We start from the raw sequence: 12,278 nt of genomic DNA, 5'->3' as shown, positions 1-12,278 counted from the left end.
ACCAAGAGATGAATACACTAAACAGATTCAGAAGGATGTAGGTTGCAGTAGGGTACTGGGAGATGAAGAAGCTTGCACAGGATAGAGTAACATGGAGAGCTGCATCAAACCAGTCTCAGGACTGAAGACCACAACAACAACAACAACAACAACAATGTTTGAAAACTGAAATCGTGTTGTGGTTGATAGATATTGTTCTTTTGGTCCTACATGCATTTATCGATATCCTGCTGAGTCAAAACAGTGTCAAAGACTGAAACAGCAGTGAGTCAGAAAACTGAGATGTATCAAATATTGAGCCATGCTCTCACAGTAGTGATAATATTTACAAATTTTAACAATAAACACATTTTATGATAATTTTGTTATAATCAGATAATTTTATGGCATTTTTGTGATAAATCATTTAATATTTTCATCAAACTTTACCATCATTATAACATTTAACAAATCTGGCTTTTCTGATGCAACCATGATATTTTTTGTATGAGCTACATTTGTTATCATCATATACATATAAAATTGGATCTTTATTTGTGTGCTTATTTATCACATCTCCTAAACCACTGGATCAAATTGAACAAAATTTGGGATAGTGTTTGGTAAGAAGTATTGTGGGGGTAAGAAACAACTTGCTCCTGTAGGGATAAGGGTGGGGGTAAAAAAATGTTGGTAATCCCTGATATCTAAGCTGCGTTGCATGACATGTGTTCAGGCGATATCGAAATGCGTTCCAGGGGTTACATGTATGTATAGCCATGACTGAGCAGAGAGGTGGAGAAGGAGGAGATGGTTAAGTAGCAGGGGCAATAGGAGATGAACAGAGAAAAGGCTAGGAGGAGATGGACAGAGATAGATGGACGGAGACAAGGAGAGGAGGCAATGGGGAGAGGGGAGATGTAGGAGACAGGCATAGAGGGGTTGAGGAGGAGAAAATGGACAAAGAGAGAAGCAGGTGAAATAAACAGAAAGATGCAAGAGGAGGGGATGGACCAATGAAGAGTGGGGAAGGAGGTGGTCAAAGCTAGGCAAGGGAATATTGACAGAGACAGCAAGGAGGAGGGGATATATAGAGAGAGTGTGAGGAAGGGATAGATTGAGAGATGGTGGAGGAGGAGATGGATCAAGAAAGGGGAAGGAGGAGATGGACAGAGTGAGGGGAGAGGAGGAGGACAGAAATAGGGAGTAGAAGGAGATGGAGAAGGATAGGGGGTAGGAGGAGATGGATTGAGACGAAGGGAGCTGGAGATGGACCAATAGGAGGAGGACAGTGTGAGGGGAACAGGGCGATGGAGAGAGAGACAGGTGGGAGGGGATGATGAATAGATAGAGGGGGAGGGGTGGTTCACAGATAGAGGGCGCAGGGGCGATTAACCGAGTGGCTGGGGAAGAGGACATGGACTAAGAGAGGGGAAGGAGGAGATGCATGTCATATTTGTGGCATACACATCTGTGGGCAAAGCCATGGGTAATGGGATGGTTTCTTTTATAAACTTTCATTCCTATACTGTACTTTGTGAATCATCAATTTACATTCAGTGTTCATTAATCACATACAATCATTAAGTATTGTTTTTAATTATATAAATGTTATTGTCTTCAAACAAAAAATTGTAGTTCTATGTGATTTAGAACCAATGAAGTACCCAGTACTTGCTTGTTGCTATCTCACATTAGTAAATTTTACAACTATATGAACATCTTAACAGTATCCAAAAACATTAAGTATAGTGTTCACTCAGAACCAAATGAAGTAGCCAAAACCCCATAAGAAACACATTAGAACTAAAAAAATAATGATGCATTGGGTGCTTAATTAAACATTTGTATTGAATTCTAGAAAAAAATCCTGTCTTTGAATGCTGCATTTGAAGAGCACAGTCAGAGGATGAAAAGCGGTTCTTTCTTTTCTTTCTTTTTTTTTTTGTGTGTGTGTGTGTGTGTGTGTGTGTGTGTGTGTGTGTGTGTGTGTGTGTGTGTGTGTGTGTGTCATGGGAGACACGAGAGAGACAGAACATTATTGTGTGCATGCATGACTCAGTGAGCATCCCAGTTTACCTCATTTATCTTCCATGTCCAAGTTGGTGACTCCCATAGCTCCATCCATATCCAGGAGAATGGAGTACCGCAGGGCACTGTATTGTGTGTCTCTCTATTTTTAGTGGCCATTAACGGTCTAGCAGCAGCTGTCAAGCCCAGCATCTCACCTTCTCTGTATGCAGACAACTTCTGCATTTCATACTGCTGTTCCAGTACTATTGTTGCTGAGTGGCGCCTCCAGGGAGCCATCCACAAGACACGGTCATAGGATCTAGCTCATGGCTTCCAGTTTTCAGCTGCCAAGTCGTGTGTCGTGCACTTGTGTCGGTGTTGTACCGTTCATCCAGATCCGCACTTTACCTTAATGATGATCCACTCACTGTAGTGGAGACATATCAATTCCTAGGACTGGTTTTCGACGTTCGATTGACTTTGCTCCCTCATCTTCATCAGCGTAAGCAGAAGTGCTGGCAGCACCTCAATGCCCTCCATTGCTTGAGCAACACCAATTGGGGTGCAGATCACTGTACACTGCTGCAGTTCTACAGAACCCTTGTCCAATCCTGAATTGACTATGGGAGTGTGATTTATGGTTCGGCAGCACCTTCAGCATTGCATTTACTCGACCCTGTGCACCATTGTGGGGTTGGATTAGGGACAGGGGCTTTTAGGATGAGTCCGGTGACCAGCATACTGGTGGAGGCTGGTGCCCCTACACTGCAGACCAGACGTGCGCAACTGCTCGCCAGTTACACAGCACACATTCATAGTTCCCCTGAGCATTCGAATTACTGTCTCCTTTTTCCGCTCGCGGCAGTCCATCTCCCGCATTGGCGGCCCAGATCAGGGCTAGTGATTGCGGTTCGTATGCAGTCCCTTCCCTCTGAACTGGAGTCCTTCCCTTTACCACTTCTACTTGCGGTCCGTTCATGTATGCCTCCATGGTGTACGCCTCAGCCACAGCTTCGTCTGGACCTTTTGCATGGCCCTAAGGACTCCATTAACCCCGCCGCTCTCGGCTGTCACTTCCTCTCGATTCTTGACATGTTCAGGGACTCTGAAGTGGTTTACACCGACAGCTCAATGTCTAATGGTCACATAGGCTTTGTATATGTTCATGGAGGACATATTGAGCAGCACTCCTTGCCAGTTGGCTGCAGTGTTTTCACTGCAGGGCTAGCGACCATATCTCGTGCTCTTGAGTACATCCACTCATACCCTGGCGAGTCATTTCTCCTGTGTACTGACTCATTGAGCAGGCTACAAGCTATTGACCACCTTGCAGAAGTTGCCACCCTCTGGCAGCGTCCATTCATGAGTCCATCTATGCCCTGGAACAGTCCCGCCATTCCGTGGTGTTTGTGTGGACCCCAGGAAACATCAGAATCGCTGGCAACGAACTTGCCAACAGACTGGCCAAACAGGTGAGGCAGAAACCACTCCTGGAGATAGGCATCTCCAAAGCTGACCTGCGTTCTGTTTTACACCGCATGGTTTTCTGGCTTTGGGAGACGGAATGGCATGACAGCACGCACAACAAACTGCATGTCATTAAGGACTATGAATGTGTGGAAGTCTTCCACGCAGGCCTCTCACACGGAATCAGTTGTCCTCTGCCGGCTCCGCATTGGCAATACGTGGCTAATGCATGGTTACCTACTCCGTTGAGACGATCCCCCTCAGTGTCGCTGTGGCTCCCAAATGACAGTCGTCCACCTCTTGCTGGACTTCCCACTTTTAGCTGCTCTGCAGCAGACTTTTAACTTTCCCCCTGCCTTCAGTGTTGGGTGACAATGCCTCCAGCTTCAGTTTTACGTTTTATCCGTGATAGTGGGTTTTATACTTCTATGTAGGTTTTAGCGTATGTCCTTTGTCCCTCTGTGTCCTCCACCCTAGTGCTTTTAGGGTGGAGGTTTTAATGTATTGTGGAGTGGCTGGCTTTCCCTTTTTATTCTTGTGGTTGGCCAGCCACTGTAATCTGCTTTCATGTTTGACTCTCTTCAGTTTCTAGCGTCTCTCTGTTGCTTTCTTGTCCTCTTTTGTTCCTTTTAGTGTTCATTGCCTTCCCTTCATTCTTGTGGCTTTTCCTTTCTTTCCGTTTTGTGTTATATGTTTTGTCCATTTTATTCTCACACTTGTGGCATTGTTTTATTAGGACCAAAGGACCGATGACCTCATAGTTTGGTCCCTTCTGCTGCCTCTAAACCAACCAACCAACCTAAACATGGTTCCAGGACCTTCAGTTCTACTCTCATTATTCGTACTTGTTGATAACCAAGAAAGTGTGTCTGGCACTACATTAAATGAGCCTATGATGTAATTGGTTTCAAGCTTAAATTCTTATAAGAATAAAAACCATCTCATCAGTTGATTGTGTAATAGTCTACTCTCCATTAAGAATGCAAAAGCTTGATGGTCTATATTTCATTATTTCCGAACTCCATAGTAGAACCTGAAATTTTTGTTGACTCCAAACTGTAGATAGCAGTTTTTTTTTCTCAGTAAGTGAATAATTGAACTCATGCTTAATATAGAGGGAATCACAAACAACAGCTTGTCCAGCTCATGTACTCATGCATTCTCCGACAACCAATGATCATTCAGTAGTGTTCTCAACACTCTGCCTTGAATGACATAGTCAATGCAAGCATTTAACATGATCATAATGAGTTATGAAGTGAATTGTTATCCCATTTACTGTGAGCTTTCAAAGCTGATGATGGTGGTAAGTGAAAAATTCTACACAGGCAAGGGGGGACATAATTTGCAGTATACGCGCTTTCTTCCATCACAGAGTATGTGTATGCTCTTACTGCAACCGTTGCTTGGAACCATCAACAGTGCAGTCCCCCTTCATGTGTCTAACTGCGTGAATAGCCATTGTTCATGGATCAGACTGTAAGACATCAGTTGGTGATGAGTGTGGTTCAACGCAGCTCATATTCCACTTCACTGTGGTGAGTTTAAATAATTGATTAATTTTACGATGATGTAAAATCTTAGCTTGTAGAAAAGCTTGCTTAATGTTTCTAAAGGCTTCGACTGTAACACCATCCCATATGCATATATACATGCAGCTTTTTGTTTTGACAATTTTGATCCGTAATCTGGAATTGGAGGAGGACAGTACAGGCAATAAGAAACTGTTGTGTAGGGTTATCTGAGGTAAAAGGAAACCAATGAATACCATGAAAGCACTTGAAGATGAAAATGGAAATCTGGTTAGGACAGAAAGTAACATGAGAGGAGTCCTGAAAAACCATGTTGACCACTTATTAAATAGATCAGTTGAAGAACCAAATACAAACTGGAAATCCACACTTACAATGAGGGAACTGCCATCATCTATGCCTAAACGAAAATCATCAGGCGCAGATGAAGTGAACGCAGACATGATAAAGGCAGCAGGTATCCAAGGCATACAACGGCTGCACTGAGTACTCATTGCCATATGGGCAGATAACAAAATACGTGCTGATTGGAGCAAGGGTGTAATAATTCCCCTGTTTAAGAAAGGTAGCAGGTGGAAACCCACTAACTATAGAGGAATGACACTATTGTCTCATGGGCAGAGAATACTGGAGAAGATCATAGAAAAGAGACTGAGAACTATCATAGAACCATAGCTGGAGGAGGAACAATATGGCTTTAGAAGTAACAGATCAACAATAAATCTAATTTTTAGCACCCACATGTTGATGGAATAGTATTGGGAGAAAGGCAAGACCTTGGGCATTGTATTCATGGATATAGAAAAAGCCTATGATAGTGTTATAAGAGATAAGATCTGGAAAAGCCCGAAGAAAAAGAATGTGCCTGAAGGACTAATAAGAGAAATTCAGATGTTGTACAAAGACTACACTAACTGTGTATGAATTGCGGAAGAACGATCATCATGGTTTGAGACCAAGAGTGGGTTCAGCAGGGAAGTGCACTGTCCCTTCTACTATTCATCACTGTTATGGATACTATAATGAAGAATGTCAAGGAGAAGTCAGGTGAACTGAATGCAATTGCCTTTGCTGATATGGGGTGAAACTGAAGAGGAAGTACAGATCAGACTCGATGAATGGAAATATCAGTTCCAGAAATATAACCTCAACATCAGCAAGACAAAGACAGTGGTGATGGCAGTCAACAGAGATGGGTAACCAGCAAGTGTACAACAAGGAGACCAACAACTAGAGTGTGTGAACAGTTTTCCTTACCTCGGAAGTGTGATCTTCAGTTATAAGTTGATCAGAAATGAATCACCAACAGAGTGCACAAAGGATCTGAATTCTACCAACCAGTAATACCACTTTTATGGGATGACTTGATTCCAAAACCGGCCAAACTGATGATGTTTAATAGCTATTTCATACCAATATTGACTTATGGCATTGAAACATGTACCCTCACAAAAAGAGAATCATCAAGGCCGCAAGCATCAGAGATGAAATTTCTTAAATCCACCATCCAGAAGACCAAGATGATCAAGTTAAGGAATGATGAAGTGAGGAAAGAAGCTGGAATAGTGACATCCCTATTAGACTGAATTGGCGCATCTAGACTTCGATGGTGCGTGAATATGATGAGAATGGATCCTATTAGAACAGTATAAATAAATTTGGAAAGACAGGTGGATGGGAAAAGACCTCAAGGAAGACCTCGAACCCAATGGATGGACTTGATTAAGGCTGATCTAGTGACCAGAGGATGGACAGTGGACGATGATCTCCGTGAACAGGTATATTTGAACAGGACTAAGTGGAAGAGGCTCATTACCAGTACCCAGGAAACTGGAACTGTTAAATTGATGAATGTGAGATATATTTATTTTGTCACATGACCTGGGGTGTGGGGTATTTTCTGTACAGTCTTAAAAAAAAGGTCTTTTGAGTAATACATATGCAGTATTTGGCAATTTAATGAACTTAAAAGTAAATTATAACAATACTGAACACTTAAATTATTTGTGTGTGAACATAAGCTGTGATGAATGCATATTGTTACTTTGACAATTCCTTCACTACAATATATCCTAGCCAGCCTCTCCCCCCCCCCCCCCCCCCCCCCCAATACTTGAGCTGCATGGTGCATAGAGGAAACCAAACTTACGGATGTATTCCTTTTAGGTACATGTAATACTTCTGTTAAGTGTTGTAGGAAAGTTATTGTAGAAAGCAGATACTTTTGGATTAAAGGAGTCCACGCACCAACAACAGAAGTATTGAGCTGTCAATAGGCACAAACAAAAAAAGAAAATGATAGCTTCTGAGGTTATCATATGATGAGCCCCCCCCCCCACACACACACACACGTGCTACATGCCATGCAACATTTACGACAGGGGACCCAAAAGAAACCGGATTGTTGTCATAGAAAATTTATTGATGAACCTTTTCACAAAATTACTTCAGACACCTTCAAAATACTCTCCATTACATATGATGCACTTGTCAAGTCTCTTTTCCCACTGTTGTAAGCATGTTTGGAACTCTACAAGTTTGATGTTGTCCAGTGCCCTTTGCGAAGCTGTTTTTACCACCTCCACATTGTCATAATGCTCCCCTTTTAGCGTTTCTTTCATTCGTGGAAATAGGAAAAAGTCGCATGGGGCTAGATCCAGCGAATATGGAGCGTGGGGAACGACAGACACTTCTGAGATGCCTAATAGTGGGTCACTCATTAGGCCATGTGTGCTGGAGCGTTGTTGTGATGTAGAAACCAGTCACCTGATCACCAAATTTCTGGGCGTTTCCTCCTCACATCCTCTCGCAGATGCCTTAAAACATCCAAGTAAAAGTGCTGGTCAACAGTCTGGCCAGGGGGTACGAATTCCTGATGCACAATTCCACGAACATCATAAAAGACAATGATCATCATCTTCACATTTGACCTCACTTGCCTTGCTTTTTTTGGTCTGGGAGAGTTGGGAGTCCTCCACTGGCTTGATGCTTGCTTGGTTTCTGGGTCATACCCTTAACACCAACTCTCATCCCCTGTAATGACTTTGTTCAAGAAGTTTGGACCACTTGCAATCTCTGTTTTCAAGTCCTGACACACATGCATGCAGATGGTTTTTTGCTCCTGTGTGAGAAGGCGCCGCGGAAAAAATTTAGCAGCAACACATCTCATGTGCAAATCCTCACTCAAAATCCGCTGGCACGAGCTCCAACTGATTCCTGTCTCGGCTGAAATTTGGTCGATCATTTGGCGACGATCCTCATTGATCTTTTGGCAGACCTATTCAATGTTTTCCTCATTTCGTGATGTTGAAGGGTGTCCAGAACGAGCTCAGTCTTCAACACACATTTCACTACGTTTAAAGCGCCCAAACCACTCGAAAACCTGTGTGCGGCTAATAGTGTCCTCCTGGAAAGCTTCCTGAAGCATTTGGTGTGTCTCTGTTCCAGTTTTTTAAAGCAGGAAACAAAATTACACACACACTCTTTGTTCTTTTAAAGTTGCCATAACAACTTCGCAGAGGTAACCCGCCAACAGTCAGAGAAACACAATACCACACTTGCATGTTCAGCTCTACACTGACGCTATCTGCACAGCTGTTTCACGAAGGTCTCTACTAACACCATCTAGCGTGAGAACCCTGCGCTACATCTACAAGTGGCAGCACCCTCGTAGTCCGGTTTCTTTTGGGTCCCCCCTCGTCTATGGGAGACCCTCTGCCATGCAACATGTACATGTAACACCCACTACCGTGCAACATCAGTAGGGTGAATGCTCCACCACATATAATTGGTTAGAATCATTTCAGTTCATATACTATGTGTATTAGCAACCTACTCTCGCTTTGCAAGCTTATCGGTAATTTTGTTTAGAGGCCATAGGTTAGAGTTATGATAAAAATTAGGAGAACAACAATAAGTGCCTGAATATCATCACTTTCATATATCTTTAACTGGTGCACACCAGGTAAGTTCTCAGGAGACACAAATATTAACATCCTAGATGTGCATCGGATTTCAACCTGAAAATTATGCCGACAGTGGCAGGGGTGTGGTATGGACTCGAGAGACACAGTGAGACTGTGTCACTGCAGCATCAGTCCAGCAGAGGCTTCTGCTACTGGAATGTAGCCCAACTGCAAAGACAGGCAGGCGAGGGTTCCCTCTACCGAGAGACCGCCCAATTGTAACACCACACTGCTGCCATCTACCACTACCAGGAGACCACCCAACTGCTGTGCCAGGCAGATGTCAGCTACGATAGTGGCAGATGCCAGGCTGCTGCGCCAGGCTGATGTGAGCTCCTACTGCTGGGATGACGTTCGATTGTAGCACCGGCCTGGTGCGAATGCTGTGCCAGGCTGAAGTAGTTACCACTACCGGGAGGCTGTTCGATTGTGGTGAGCGACCTCTACCAGTAGGCCACCCAGCCGCTGCACCGTGCCGATGTGAGCAACCGCTACGAGGAGGTCGTTTGATTGTAGTGCCAGCCTGGCACGGCCAATCACTGCTGGGAGGCTGCCCAGCTGCTGCGCCAGGCTTATGTGAACTACCAGTACTGGGAGGCCGTTGGATTGTAACAACAGCCAGGCACAACCTACCCCTACCAGGAGCCCATGTCAGGCTGATGTGAGCTACCGCTACCTGGAGGCCATTTGATTGTCGCATCAGCTCGGTGTGTCGTACCACTATGGGGAGGCTGCCTGGCTGCGATGTGAGCTGCCGCTACCGAGAGGGCATTTGATTGTCGTACCGGCCTGGCGTGAGCTACCTCTACCGGTAAGCCACCTGGCTGCTGTGCCAGGCTGATGTCAGCTGCCACTAGCTGGGGGCCACTCGGCTGTTGTGTCAGGCCTATGTGAGCTGCCACTACCAGGAGGCCATTTGATTGTAGCGCCACCTTGACGTAATGAACCACTGCCAGTAGGCTGCACCAGGCTGATGTGACCGACAGCTACCTGGAGGACGTTTGATTGTTGTGTAGGCCTGGCATTACATACCACTACCCGGAGGCTGCTCGGTTGCTGTAAGAGTCTGATGTGAGCTACCACTAACGGGAAGCTGGTTGAGTGTGCTGCCAGCCTGGCACGAGCTACCTCTGCCAGTAGGACAGGACGTTCGGCTGCTGTGCCGGGCCAGTGTCAGCTACCACTACTGGGAGGCTCGCACATGTATACTCGAAGGAGTTCTGTCATTTGCCACTATTTGGCATCTTTATCCAAACGGCAGGGGACTTTAATTCATCACAGTTTTGCCATTATGCACGAAATATTCATAAATCATGCACACAAACCTTCTTCGTGAATAACTATGTCTACTAAGGAAAATCTTATCAAAATTGTACTTGTAGTTCCTGAGATTAGCACAAACATACTGACAGCAACAGCAGTTGGAGGACAGTAATTTGTATACATATGTATAGATAGATTCTTGTCTCAATCCACATCAAGCTGTAAAATTCATTCTGCTCTTGTTTTTTCCAGTTAAGGAAGAATCAAGAATTAGCACACCCCCACCTGTTTTCAACAGCATAGAAGGTAAGCAAAATTTGTACACTACTAGAAAGTAAGCACTGCATAGAACACAGTAGTAGTTAACCCACTTTCTTATATGGTTTTGTATTTGATGTTAATGTCTCATAATACTGTCAATTAAGAAACAACACAAGTTAAGTGCCTAGTGAAGGAAGTTGTAAAAATCCCTTGTTAAAATCTGCTTGTACGCTGAGAAGTGGTAATATCAATCTTAAGGCAATGCTGTATTCACCATATTGAGTTGTAAGAGTTAGATGCCAGTGGTTTGGCAATTTCCACAGTCTACAGATGCCATACAATTTGTGTGAAATCTGTGCAGCAATAGAGTGTACAGTGCAGATGTTTGTGTCAAATGTGTGTTGCTGTTGGATTTGTACAAGGAGCATTCCATAAGTAATGCAATGCATTTTTTTTCTTCTGAAAGCAGGTTTGTTTTATTCCAGATTCCAATACACCATAGTATTCCCCACTCTTTTGGCTACAAACCCCTATTTTTCAGCATAGCCTCCATTCAGTGTGATAGCCTTACATGACTGTACTAGAATGGCATGTGTGCCCATGTGGTACCAGTGTGCTGGTTGATGTCAGAGCCACTGTCTTACTGCATTAGTAACCTCCCCATCATCCACATACTGCTTCCCATTGGGCCCAACACATGCTTGACAGAATGTGCAAGATCTGCTCTGTCGGTGGATGAGTAAGAACGGTCCAACGACATTTAGTGAGGCGGTTTTGGGTCTACAGTTTGGTGTGAGGGCAGCATTCTCATGGAGGAGGAGAAGCTCATTTGCATTTTTTAGGCGATGAACACGCTGAAGTTGTTTCTTCAATTTCCTAAGGTTGGCACAATATACTTCAGCGTTGATCATTGCACAATGAGGCAGGACATCAAACAGATTAACTTCTTCAGAGTTCCAGAAGACCATCACCATAACTGCACCAACTCAGGTTGCAGCTTCTAACTTTTTCTTCAGAGGAGAGATGATGTGGCAGCACTCTGGAGATTGCTGTTTTGTTTCCGGTTCAAAGTGATGAACCCACATTTCATCGCCTGTGATGATACTCCACAAAAAATTGTCGCAATCAGTCTAACATTCGAGCAGTGCTGCACAGATGGTCCTTCATTGCTCTTGAAGGTCTTCTGTTAGGTAGCGAGGGAACTAGTAGGTACACACCTTTGCGGATCCAGTTGGTTGACGAATGTGTCAGCACTATCAACAAATATGTCCAGTTTAGCAATGAAGTGTTTGATTGTGATTGACTGAGACTGTCCACATGTTTCAACATTCCAGGAGTCACAGCTGTGTGTGGCCGGCTGACACACGGGAGATTGGACAGGTTTGCCAAACGTCTTGTTGCAGTGATGACAAATGCACTTTAGCATTAAAGTGTGACCCATCTTTCTGCCATAGAACCAGCACCCAGCATTATGCTACTACCAGTAATGATGTAACTTCCCGGATCCTCCCGAAATCATCTGAAGATGAACCTGAAAGGGTTCGAAAACTGGTTAATGTAATAAAGCATTATTATTGAAAAAAAATGACTGGTTGCAGTTGTGTATAACTTATTTACATTAATATACAGTCACGGTTCTAAAATATCCATAATGGATAAGCATAATTTTGTAACTTATTTGTTTTTCCAAGCTCTGCTGGTACTGCTGTAGAGATCCCAGCAGGATATCTAATGAGCATCGTAAATTGTGAAAGAAACAATTGGTAACACATTACATGCACCACCCTGTATTTCCCTA

General features: G+C 43.9%; 1 protein-coding gene across 1 annotated transcript in view; it reads left to right on the top strand.

The window, feature by feature from the left end:
* Positions 1 to 11,973, top strand: part of LOC126161351 (uncharacterized) — a 185,838-nt gene extending 173,865 nt beyond the window's left edge. The window contains exons 7-8 of the mRNA XM_049917119.1: positions 10,472 to 10,525; positions 11,815 to 11,973. Of these exons, the coding sequence (XP_049773076.1) occupies positions 10,472 to 10,525; positions 11,815 to 11,903 (143 nt within the window). The 3' untranslated portion in view covers positions 11,904 to 11,973. The remainder of the gene's footprint in view (positions 1 to 10,471; positions 10,526 to 11,814) is intronic.
* The last annotated feature ends 305 nt before the right edge of the window (positions 11,974 to 12,278 follow it).

The sequence above is a fragment of the Schistocerca cancellata genome, chromosome 2 (assembly GCF_023864275.1).
Source record: "Schistocerca cancellata isolate TAMUIC-IGC-003103 chromosome 2, iqSchCanc2.1, whole genome shotgun sequence".
NCBI lineage: Eukaryota > Metazoa > Arthropoda > Insecta > Orthoptera > Acrididae > Schistocerca > Schistocerca cancellata.
The sequence above is the reverse complement of the archived record's forward strand: the minus strand, read 5'-3'. Positions and strand labels throughout refer to the sequence as shown.